Source organism: Adelges cooleyi, unplaced genomic scaffold (genome assembly GCF_023614345.1).
Source record: "Adelges cooleyi isolate 19-005CV unplaced genomic scaffold, UGA_ACOO_1.1 ACOO_flye_CR_arks_rails_tigmint_CR_PRNA_574, whole genome shotgun sequence".
Classification (NCBI taxonomy): domain Eukaryota; kingdom Metazoa; phylum Arthropoda; class Insecta; order Hemiptera; family Adelgidae; genus Adelges; species Adelges cooleyi.
Window position 1 is genome coordinate 613597 of NW_026096268.1, and position 12613 is coordinate 626209.

The window sequence follows — 12613 nt, forward strand, 5'->3', positions numbered from 1 at the left end:
TTTTCAGTTTTATTGTACACCTACGTTATTACACACTCGGGATAACACCAGTAGATACAAATCGTATCGTAGGTATGATCGCGTACCAAAACACAATAGTTTCACAAAAAAAAAAAAAGAGGTTTTGCGAACCGAATCTGTACCTACGTTTTTTTTCTTCATAACCACCTAACGATCGGTAGCGTTTTATTTAACCGCGTGAGAACGAAAAAGTTGTAATTATATAATATTTTAAATATTAATTCCGTCGATAACATCCCGGCAGAGTATAGTAGTTTGGTGAAAATTGTCTCTCTAACGGTAACTGAATTTTTTCTGGAAATCTAAAGAAAAAATTATCCATCATTAATTCGTCCATCGATGCTGAAAACTGATTCGTTTTACCTAGTATCCGTTGCTGTTTGTCCGGATGGCCGGCAAGAGCTTCATCCAACAACTGTTTGACAGCATCCGAGTCTCCTAACCCCCATAAGGCATCCGCTTTGTACAGCATGGCGTTCAGCGACCGTTCGTTAATGCGTAAAGCCTTGTCGCAGTCGTCAATCGCCTCGTCCATCAGGCCCAAATTGATTTTCGTCAAAGCCCGGTTGTTGTACAACAAACAACTGTCTTTGCGCACGTCGATAGCCTGAACAAATTTAAATTAATAAACGTTAAAAACAAAAAGGTAGGAGATCAAATTAGGCAAGTTTGTTTTTTTAGAACAAGTGATCTTTGGTTAAATCTAACAACCACAATCGAACGTTAATTATCCACGAATAATCCCAAAACAAATACCCAACCGTTGAATTAACAAGAATAGTTTAAAAGTGTACCTTGTAACCATATTATTACAAAGCTAGTAAGTAAATCTGTAAATGCCATCACAGTGACAAGTAAACTTTTCTGTTCACTAATCATCGAATCAAAAGGGGTACAAGTGATTTTTGTATACTATTCACAAATTACAATTCCAAGATAAAGAACAAATAAATAAAACAGTATTGACCCGTGTATTTAATGATTTAAAATTAATAAGTTGATGTCCCTCTAAAATTAAAATATAGTAAGTACCCCCGACTAAGATTAAGTACTGTTTTTTTTTATTGTTCAATTACAATTTTATGTCAAGTTCTGAACAAGTCGAAGTATAAATTGGAAGTCGGGATCCCGGGAAACTTTGGGCTAAAAATGAAAATGTACCAACAACAAACATTTTTTTTTCTCTAAATCTGTATTCAATTTTACATTGATTGATATTGGATATTTTTCATTGACGTCGGACAGTTAATTTTTATTTATTTATTAAAAACAAATTTAATATTTGTGACATTTTTCGTGTAATGGTTTGTGCGCACCCCGTGTTGATGTACTTTGGGTTTAATCTTTAACTAATATTTTTAGTAATAAATATCAGCAGTAACTGATGGACTATACTTGCGCATTACACGGTATGTTACATTCCGAATTGTTAATGTTTATTGGTTTATCCGCGTTACACTGCTCCATATCTCGAGATTATGAGTATACTAAGTATGTTTGAAGTATACACTGTTGTAAACAAGTCATAAAACAAAAATGTGATTTTGCGCAGTTTGTTTAAAATGAATATAATAATGAGGCATTTTATAGATAGGCTCTATAATAAAAATATCATAACGGTACTTGAATGTACGATAATAAGTAATAATGGATTGTTATTTTTTATTAATTACAAGACGTGTTTATTTTTCGAACGGTGTAAACCATATTATTATTATTGTGGGTACTAATTACTATATAGGAATGCGCAAAACTCTTAATTAATTAATTAATTAGTATAATCAAAGTAAGTTCGTATGTAAATAAACGTTCCGTATTAGATATATATATGATACACTATGTAAAAGGAGTTGAGCGCTTAAATGTTTAGTTTTTGTTGGGTATGTCAATTTTTGTAATTGTTTAAAACAATATATTGTTTACTTCGACTTTTAATGAAATATGTAATTAAACAGCGTTTACTGATTCAGTAGTTGTGAGCGTTTGAGAACTGAAGAGTCCGACATGATAAATACACAGGTATTCATATTGAAAATACGTACTTTTTGGCAACATCAAGTCATTACTAAAAAATGTAAATACATAGTTTAAAAACGATTTCATTCGTTTTATGAACATTCGTATTTTTCTAATAGGCGTGACCCTTACAGCCTTTATGAATAAATTAAATGAGGCGGTGGCCGGTGAGCGCAACAGTGGGTGGCAGTTACCCGCAAAAATTGAAAAATTAAAATAATAGTACAATTTCATTTAGAATTGAAAATATTTTAATGCAGCAATATTTTTTTTATTATCCACTAGATGGAAAAACTTTGAAAAATGTTTATTGGACCTAGAACAGTGTAAATAAAAAAATTAACGTGGTAACATTTTTGTGAGTTAGTTGCTACTGTTGCTCACCGTCTCAAATAATATCGGTCAATACAATTTTAAACCATACAGGTTATGCCTGATAATAATTATTGTACTATTTTATTTTTAAATTTTCATTTCCATGCGTTATATAACATAACATAATGACCCGGTTACTGAACCTTATAACTGATACATAAATGATACTTCGGTACTGTTATATTTTTGATAATACATGTATTTTTTATTTAACTGAAATGCAATTTCCCATCTACCTATATAGCTATAGCGATTGACTCGGCTAGGGAATCGGCGGCACGCTGAGTGTCACATTGAATTTTTAATGAGAAATCCTGTGTGTTTACACCGGTTAAAACTTGTATTACATATTTTCCACATCGAGAACGAAATGAATACTGAAGTCGTCCCCCGGGACCTTAAGTCATTTCAGGTATATCTCGGCAAAGTTTGGACGCACGCAAGTCCAAAGTTGAATTACCGTCGATTCGACTGTGCCGCTCGATCGATAAGTAATCATAATAGTATTTAAGTATTTACACGGACACGGAGATTGCACAAATAATAATACAATTTAAAAACGGTACAATCAATCGCCACAAGCCGTCACTTGACGAGATTGTCACGGAATCCAGTATGGAGATTCGACGAAAAGCCGGCACAAAATATCATTGTAAACGTGTTTTGAAGTTTCCCATAAATTAGCGAGATGGTATAACATCAGTAAATATAGGTTAAGACATAAACTGTAAGTCGTATCAATACGGTATCATGTTTACTTGATTGTAATAAATCAAAGCCTTTTCGTAATTCTGTTTTCTATACTCGTTGTTTCCCATAGACTTCAAATAATCTGACTGTTTGATTTCTTTTTTCTTGGCTTCGGCTCTCTGTTTCGCATCTCTTTCCACGTAAGCCATAAAACCGGCTGAAATAACAAAAACGCAAAGCTCTGTATTAAATAGTATGAAGTTGGCAGTGTAAGTAAATGTGTTGATGCATTCCATCAATCTGCACCTACACTTATCCGGATAAGGATCAGTTATGTTTTTAATAATAAAAAGGTAAAGGTTTTTTTTATTCTAACGCAAAATATTACCGTTTATATAGGTTGGGCGCAATAATTGAGCTTACAGCGATAAAAATTATGAAAAAAATAAAAGTAGAGGTAGAAAACGGTTGAAATTGGAGGATTTGGTGATGATAAAAAAATATATATACCGGTCAGCAAAATTATAACTGCGAGCAATTTACGCGCTGAAAAACCATAATAGCACGAGGGATCAAATCCCGGTCGTCGGTCTGGTCCACTGTAAAAAATCAACTGAAAAAAAAGGACCCATCATTATAAATCCAATTCCTTTTCAGTTCGACATCATCGAGACTAAAAAATAAAATAAAAACGATTTTTGAACGGAAAATATGTTCTATTTGCCAATGTACACTCTCGGGCCCCATAACATCTACCATCTACCCATATAGTGGAATAGCACACAAGCGACGTAGGACCACCCCTAAAGCCCTAAAATACAAATATATACATATATAAATGGGGGAAATATTTTATAAGCAGACGAAAAGTTTGACTACTTGACTGTTATTTAGGGATAGAATAATATGGTTCTGCAGCGGTCATAAAAGGTATTCTTCTAATACATATTTTAAAACAGTCGGTTTGATGTCCAAGTAGGTTATATTGGCCTACATATGTGCGCAATACCTTCTATTTGGGCAACATAGAAAGCACACGGTGCGATTGATTTTATGTTTTATTATAAATCACTATAGTAACGCAAGCGACGGGTCTGTGCACACACATCGTGTGTAGGTATTATAATAGCATAATGACAATTAACAATGAAATTTCAAAAAAAAAAACATTTCGCAAAAATTAACTAATCGGACTTGGACGCAACGTTAGACCTACGTGCATAATAGTACAATGGCTGGGCGACGAGAATAGAGTATTCTCTTAGTATCATTGTGCGATTACCAATGACTATAATAATTAAACGACATAGTTACATAAGCACAATGGGTTATAGGTACGCTATAAACACACATGAAGCTAGAGAACTCTGACTATAGTTAAGACCTAACCGGAAATGTTGAAATAATCACCGACTAAAATACTTTGACACTCGAATATTAATTATCGATTACAACAGTCGAAATCGATTGGTCGAGTGCTAAGTATTATAATTATAATAATAATAATAATAGAAGAAAAGAAACCGATTCGGATTCGGATGACGTTTTAGTTTTGGAGTACAAAACCATAGTACAATAATTGTACATTGGGTTTTATAGAAATAATTTGATGGTTGATAAAAATATATTTACTTATCGATTAACTTGTTTATACCTGCATCTGACGGGACTTGATCTTTGGGCTTGTCCAAGTCCTCGAACGCCTTTCGGTTGATTTGAGTGCCGTTCTGAATTGTTTTCAAAGAAGCTTCGTCCCACGTTTTGTCGCCGTCGCCCAACAACTCTTCTGCACGTCGCAGACCCAAACGAGCCTTGCTCTCGTCCTTGGATCCCAAGTCTTTAATTATGCCGCCTACGACACGAGAAATTTCACAAAGGAATAATAAACAATACGGTATTGTAGTATCGTTTACCGATGAGGTTCACTTTGCGCATCGACTCCTCAAAGTCTTCGTCTTGCATGATTTGCCAACGCTATAGGTTAGAACCTTATGATAGTGTTTAGAAAATGAAGTATGTAAATTCGGTTTTGAACTTGAAACGCATATTTAACGTGTTTGCGACTAAACAGTCGCCATAGCAAAATTATTGATAATACTTGTTATGCCGTTACCAGGCAAGTTGATGACTAAGCTCTCTCCACCGACTGTCTGTTATCCTGTGTTTAAAGACACACTATATATTATGAACTATGTACGATTTACGCTTACCTGGGAACATTCTAAAATAACGGCAGATAATAATATTAACAATCTAATACCGGCTTGCGGTTTGTTAGGAATTGAAAGCTAAAAGTCGATGATTCATAATAATATACATACTATCTTAATATAGTGTACAGTTTGTACAAGTTTCTAAATGGCAGTTTGCCATAGATTTTTATTAGCGAAACGCGAACGCGTTGTACGCAACGATAAGAGTCGAATTTATTAATGAACCAAAACTATACCAGACACGGTAATTGTAACAAATTAACAATGTCAACACGCCTATAATGAACGTCTTATGTAACATGGCCAACGTTATATTATTGTATACCAGTTTACGGCAGAAAATTTATTTGCAAAACTGTCCTGTAGCCTGTAAGTACCGTGCCCTGGTAACTAAGTAAGTACACGTGCATAACATCACAAGTCCGTGTAATACATTGTAGTGTGATGATATTATATTATATATCGGATAACCGAATTAAAAAAAAAAAAAATGAACACTTTGTGGTCTTTTCGGGAAAATGTTAATTGGGTATTTATCATATTGTTATTATAGTTTTATCACCTTTTTCTCGCGTTGTAAATCAACCATTAAAAACGTTTCGCAAAGTCATAATTGAGCCCTTTATATATTTTTTTATCGAGCGGCTCGAGTAGCATTTTCAAAACGACACTGTGTCCAAAAAAAAAAAAAAAAAAACATATTGACGACGACTTATAGTTAAGTAATGATTTTCTACGACCGTGCAATGTATGTAATTAAAGAGACACCTGAAAATGTATTTGCAAATTATTTCACAATGAATATTACATCATGGACGCATCATCAATAGTTTACACACAAACGTGTTACTGGGAGTATGTGACTTGTGTCAAATAAAACATTGAATGATAGAACTTACAATTTTATGATAGTAACATAAGTAGTAAATATAAAAAAAGACAATAAAAATTAACGGAACACATCAAGTTTTTTTTTTAAATGTACGCTTGAATGTTTTACGACAACGATAGAAAAACGTACAAGTACACTATTTTTGAAAATTGAAAAATATCTAACGAGTTAAAATATACAAAATACTTGTAATTTGTTACGTTCGCCGTGCAAATGGTATTGTATACGTTTTTAAGACTGTAAAACCTATATGACTGTATAGAAAATTATCAGAATAATATAATTTTATTAACTATATCACTGTTGAGCCTCTAGATTGATTGATTGGTAAAATCAATTATTTTTTTATATGGCACTCAAATAAAGTCAAGTGAACCGAACGCTGCCGAATAACCTTCTGTGTGAAATTTCACGGTTTGCCCTATTTTAGATACGGCTTTGACATTGAGAGACGGTATAAACTTTTTTCGCGCATGTTTTGGGGCTGTGATGAAATCGGTTATAAACAAATAATCCTTTTCGGCGAAACTGCATACTACATTGTACAATACAATGTAGTACAATACAAATTTAATAATGGTTAAAAAGTCATTGCTGAGACAAATTTAAATTAGATTTTTTGTCGAACACGTTCCTGTAGATTTCCATTTACTTTTATTTTTTTTATATTCATTAAACGATATTTTTTCGTATAATAGTGTACAGCTCGAATATTTCCTTAAAACAAATATGTATATTTAATTTATAAATAAATTAACATATTAATTATAAATAATAATTATTACTTTCCCTACCTGTTTTTTCATCTTATTTTATTAACATCAAACGAATCTCTAACCTGTTGTTTCCCTTAAGTGTTTTCAGCAGCTTACTTTCTTTTCTTTCTTCATCTTTATTTCACGTACCTAAATACGATTTTAGACTCGATTTTTATCATACACATAACATTATTATTATAACTTAAAAATGTTTATTATGGTATTGGTACAAATCTATTGTATTACATATGTCTGTTGACCATTGTTGGCGCTAAATAAGCTATATTTACCTAATATAGCTTATCGAAATGCGTGTAGGTTAGTTTGTCACCTACCTAGGTTAACATTGTGGTCGAGCAATTGGCGATGACAAATAGCGAAATAGCCGTTTTCGGATCCGGACCTTGTAAAACACGGTATCGGGGGTCAAGTTACCAATTTGTTGGTCAACGGGCGTTTCACGTGGCCATATGCACAATACCCTTGTAATGGATTTAATCAATTGCACGCGTGTCTACGGTGGAAGTTTTGCGACCAAACGAATCCCCGGAGACGTATTATATTAGGTACTTTAGTTCCGACCAATCCTGCAGCTGACGGTAAAAAAAAAAAGTCTATCGGCTCAACTGTCCAACGGAAAAGCTAATTTTTCCGATAAAATATCAATAAACGCGGGTAAGACCTTGCCCATTATGTAAACTAAAGCCAATCCAGAAGTTGGCGATATGCTCCCGTCAGAGTAGGCAAGGTAGAGGAGACCCCTTTAGAAAACGATAATGTGCTTGTAACATAGTTGGACCGATTTATTGTAACCGAAATATTAATTTTAAAAACGCGAATTGCGCTGTGTAGCTTACAACAATAAAATATGGCTCGACTATTAAATCAGTGTTTTTGTTTTATCCAACAAAACAATGTCGAATATTATATTTTGTGCCCTTTGGAAATTAATAGATGAGTGCCGGCCGTGCATCCGACCCCAACGACCGCTTTCGCACGCTTTACACAATAGGTACCTCTTCAGTCTTCTGTACACCTTGGACCGAGGCTGGTTACTGTTTTAATGGATTAATTTAAAAAATCTTGTTTTTGTACTGTCCATAGGATAAATTTATCTTGTGAATTTGGGTCATGCATTTTAAAAGATATTATTTTGGGAAAATCTTTAAGACTCGCGTGGGTGATAATAAATAATATGCTTTTCCGTATTTTTCTTACACACAGTATACTTGCACAATCAAACACTGACGACGAGACTTATGTTTTTAAAACGTAATGATCTGGTACCAAAATAGAATGTTGTAAGTATAAGATATTTACACGGGAAAAGTGTAAGAAATGAACATAAATCACGCGCAGCCAATTCCAAATCAACGAGCACAAATAACAATCTACGCTGTTTTTTATACATAATAACTCTGGCACGTGAAACGCAAACGTTTTATGTCGATCGAATTCAATTCAGATCTACAAAAGTTTTGAACGCCATGAACAAATCCTCGGCAAGGTAATAGGTAGGTAAATTGCTATTTCTGTTCCTACTTCCTATTAAAAGTGCCGTATTGTCCTGTGTATTATCATTTTTGCGATAGCCTTTTTGCTAGGGCCGTAATTGTCACAAACGTGTCATAGTCTTTGGGATCGAGTGTAATTTATTAAATAATGTATGAAAGTTTTATAGTTTTATACTTGGTGTTTATTAACCTTTGCAAAATCATCTACTTTTTCGTTACTATTACCTCACACAAGTGGAAAAAAAACTAAATTATTTCAATTATATTCACAACATTTCATTTTTGACGTTAGGCAGCTACTATAATTTATAGTTCTCACACATTGTTATTATCTCCTAATCGTTTTGGCCAATCTACCGCCAGTAGGTAGATAGTAGGTATATTATGTTCTAAAACAATGGGCTAATACTATTATACACGGGCCTGAAAATGTATGAAACTATAGTATATTCGTCGATTTAAATATAATGAGGAAAACTGTATACAAACACAACAAAAAAAATATTACGTTTAATTATAGCCTTGGAACAAGTTGTATGTTTTATTCAATGTTCCAACGAATAGCAGTACTTTGCTTACATAACTTGAAACACTGCACGATTCATTCATACTTGGCTCGTTAACAAACGGCAAATTCACTCAAGGGGTTAGCAAGCAAGTCTTGGGTGTATTGTATTTTTTTTTTAAATAATGAATAAAAACAGTTTCAGCTGTTGCATAGATTTAAAAATACATACTTTCCAAAAACCGTAGGCAAATACCATGAATCACATACATAATACAGTTTTGCCGGCAATAAGCGGCCTTTAAACTGTCAACAGAGTGCAAACAATGAAGTTTGTTTTTGCCACTCACGCTCTGTCATTGTAATTGTCAAGAAGCGCATCATTTCAACGCGTATTTCGAAACAGCTTAGATTCTGTTTTTTTATTGATCTAATACAAATTCATCGCCTACGAGAGGTCGCCTACGGGTAGTTTGCTATGTCCAAGGCACGTGTTTTAACGGTATCATACTTTTGTGTATGTTTTCACTTGCATGTATTTCGTTCGCTTTATATGAGCGTTGCAGATACCAATCCTCACGTTCAGTTTAGTACACCAGACACGTGTTGCGAACATACTATAATATAATTATATGTAGTATTATAGAAAATATTACATTTGGTATCTGTAGACGGCTAGAGATACATTTGGAATTTGACGGCACCCACTTTGTTGTGTGATATTTTTTTGGTAGTTATGCTTTGTTTGCTTTAGACCGGACGTCCTCCGTACCTAATCGAAATGTAAATGAATTAAAAACACTTGGTACAAACAGTTGGCTGTTATGCGTCCACCACGTTGGTACCAACAAAACTATCATAATCCCAATTGGCAATTTCCAACCAGGTGCTGCAGCACACAACTATGTATGTTTCTCCCTATACAACACGCGGTAGAACTAATATTTGTGTAACGAGACGCGCGCCACGTGCCAGGACCTTCTGTTGTGCAGTTAATTGTACGCGCGCTTCATTGAATTTTAAACTTTAAATGTCCGATAAACAGCTCAAACCGTACAGGGAAATTAATATTATGAGAAACAGTTGGGATGTACCCATCGCCGTAATCCTGCCGCACGGCTCCAATAATTGGGCTATCGCTAGGGTTCAATTTCCCGTCCAAGTATTTGTATAGTGTGCGTGCGTGTGTGTGTTTTCGATCAATTAAAACTCATTTGACTCGTAGGCGAGTTTTATGGAATAAAAAAAAAAAATACCAAAATTACCACCATCTCCTAACAATAAATCACGTTACACACTGCCTCGTGTACACCAAATAGCGTTTACAAGAGCCAAGGAAACGGCCGTTCGCAACAACATCACTTACTGGCAAACGTTTACAGCGCGGCCAACTGTTTCCACAGGCCGGGCAAACTCCACACGAAAATTCCGTTTTAAACTATGTGTCATTTTAGACTAAGTGTCATTCTTCTTCGCGTGCACTCTTCGACGTCTAGCGATGCCGCATGTTGCCTCGTTATATGCACAAAAGTCGTCGTGTGTTGACATAACGTGTGCGGTAGTTGGATATATTTTTTTGTTTTTGCAATCGAACGGTAACTATATTAAGTCGCAAATGGGCTAAAAACCGATTTTCTCGATTTAATACGACGGCTGGTGGTTGACACGTCTCGATACGATCCGACGGTAATTTGCTAACCGCGTACAAAAAAAGTATAGTTAAGGATTAAAAAAAAAAGGCGGTCGCCGGTTTAGGGTATTTGACAGTGATAAGTCGTTTTCGCTAACCCCCAATCTCGAATCGTGTAATCATGATGAGAGTTTAAAGGAAGAAAAAAAAAAGTTTCAATCGTATGAATTATTATACTGCGCCATCGACGTTGGCAATTCCGGCAATTAATTTTTTGTTATGGGTTTTGTATTTTAGCGAAAAGTCATTTTTAACGGCAACCGATGCACATATTTTGCACAATTGTTATGGAGGTGATATCTATCCGGTAACTACCTTCGACGGTAACTACCTTCTACACGGCGTGTATTACTGGAAATTACTTACTGGGAATTTTTATGAATCGATTAAACTTCAATTTTCGAGTAATAGAACGAGTTTGAACCGTTTTCGTCGGTGAAATGTTAAAACTTTTAGTAGCTATTTTTAATATTAATTTAACGCGCGCTCTTCGAATGACACACGAGCGCAGTTTCATTTTTCAATTTTTTTTTTTTTTCAAAGTGTACCTACTTAAGTCTAAACGTTCGATAGCAGTGTGGGTTTATTAACATTCGCATTTAAGTAAAAGTATACGATTAACACTACTAATAAGACAGTTTTCGCGTCAACTTTTTTTTATTCATAAGCCGGGCTAGATGATTTTGTTTTTAAGTTGTTAATTTATACAATATACCTACTCATTTTTAATTAATATACTTACCTATATTACTTTCTGTGACCGATATAATATGCAGAACCGTAGAAAGCCTTAATTTGTACGCGCATGTTTCTACTATAATGTCTAATCTTAGAAAGTTGACGAGAGCAAAATTAAAAACCTGTACATATACCAATACCGCGTAGCGTCAAGTATAGAATCATATTTTAAACAAAACATAATGTATTGATGAAAACTTACGGCTTGTTGCTGCTGCTAAAAATAACAACTAATCCGACAACTTCTTGCTAACTTAAATTCAAGTGTCACGTTGATGGAAATAAGTACATGAAAACTAGATTTAGTTTACATTCTGTGCACACGTTAAAAAAGGGCCGTTGACATTAAAATATACGATTTCACTGTATTCTGCTCGTTCGGTATTGCATATTATGTATATTAAAAACTTGCATGGTTTAATTGGTAATTTAAACAGTTGACATCAAATTACTCTACTCTGGTTAATTATGGTTCAGGTTAATAATAACAGACACGATAGTATTATCGTAACTGTGGTCAGTGTAAGTATAATTGTCACCCTACCTTGTTTGAATTTCTTATACATAATTTACATAAAAAGTCAGTATAGTAGTTTAGCTGCAAATATATCTTTGTATTATAAAGTGAAATATTTTATAAATAAAAACTTCTAGTACCAAGAACTTTTTGACCGGTTTATAAGTAGTCAATCTAATAATAACTCAACCGGTATACAGTAACTAGCAAACTTAATTACAACTTTTATGGAGTCGTTTAAGCAATCTAACAAACGCAATCGTGGATAAAAAGTGCATAAAATATTAAATTAATTGCAATTAACAAGTAATGAAACAAATTATTTTGAAAAGTCATTAAAAACTAAATTCAATTAAACATTTTTTCACAATACGATCAGTTTTAATGGTACATTTTTTTTTTACTTTAGCATAAATATATTTCTCTAAAATAAAAAAGAAAGTTAGTTACCAAAGAAAACGGAACATATTTATTATTTTACACGTTTCATTTTTTTAGACTGACTCGACAAAAATTATAATCATTGCAAATGAAAACCATTTGAATAAGTATTATGTGAAAATTAAAGCGATCGAAAATTATGGATATGTTACTTACATTTACAGCACGACCAATACTGGGCACTAATTATATTAGAACACATTCAACTTTTTAATTGTCCAGTTATCGGTTAGCTCTTATCGG

General features: G+C 33.8%; 1 protein-coding gene across 1 annotated transcript; it reads right to left on the reverse strand.

Annotated features, from left to right (window-relative positions):
• LOC126842692 (tetratricopeptide repeat protein 12-like) lies at positions 1-11502 on the reverse strand. The gene is made up of 6 exons (XM_050579784.1): positions 11417-11502; positions 5016-5260; positions 4757-4954; positions 3171-3319; positions 385-628; positions 1-323 (listed from the first exon to the last, which is right to left on the reverse strand). Exons 2-6 carry the CDS (start codon positions 5062-5064, stop codon positions 295-297), a joined length of 669 nt encoding a protein of 222 aa, XP_050435741.1. The 5' UTR covers positions 5065-5260; positions 11417-11502; the 3' UTR covers positions 1-294.
• Positions 11503-12613: the final 1111 nt, after the last annotated feature.

Bases quoted from the DNA above. Each gene is read 5' to 3' on its own strand.
- LOC126842692 (XM_050579784.1), bottom strand. From the start codon at position 5,064: ATGCAAGACGAAGACTTTGAGGAGTCGATGCGCAAAGTGAACCTCATC. The intron at 4,955-5,015 runs GTAAACGATACT...CTCGTGTCGTAG, and splicing joins GCGCAAAGTGAACCTCATCG to GCGGCATAATTAAAGACTTG. The intron at 3,320-4,756 runs GTATAAACAAGT...TTGTTATTTCAG, and splicing joins TCAAGTCCCGTCAGATGCAG to CCGGTTTTATGGCTTACGTG.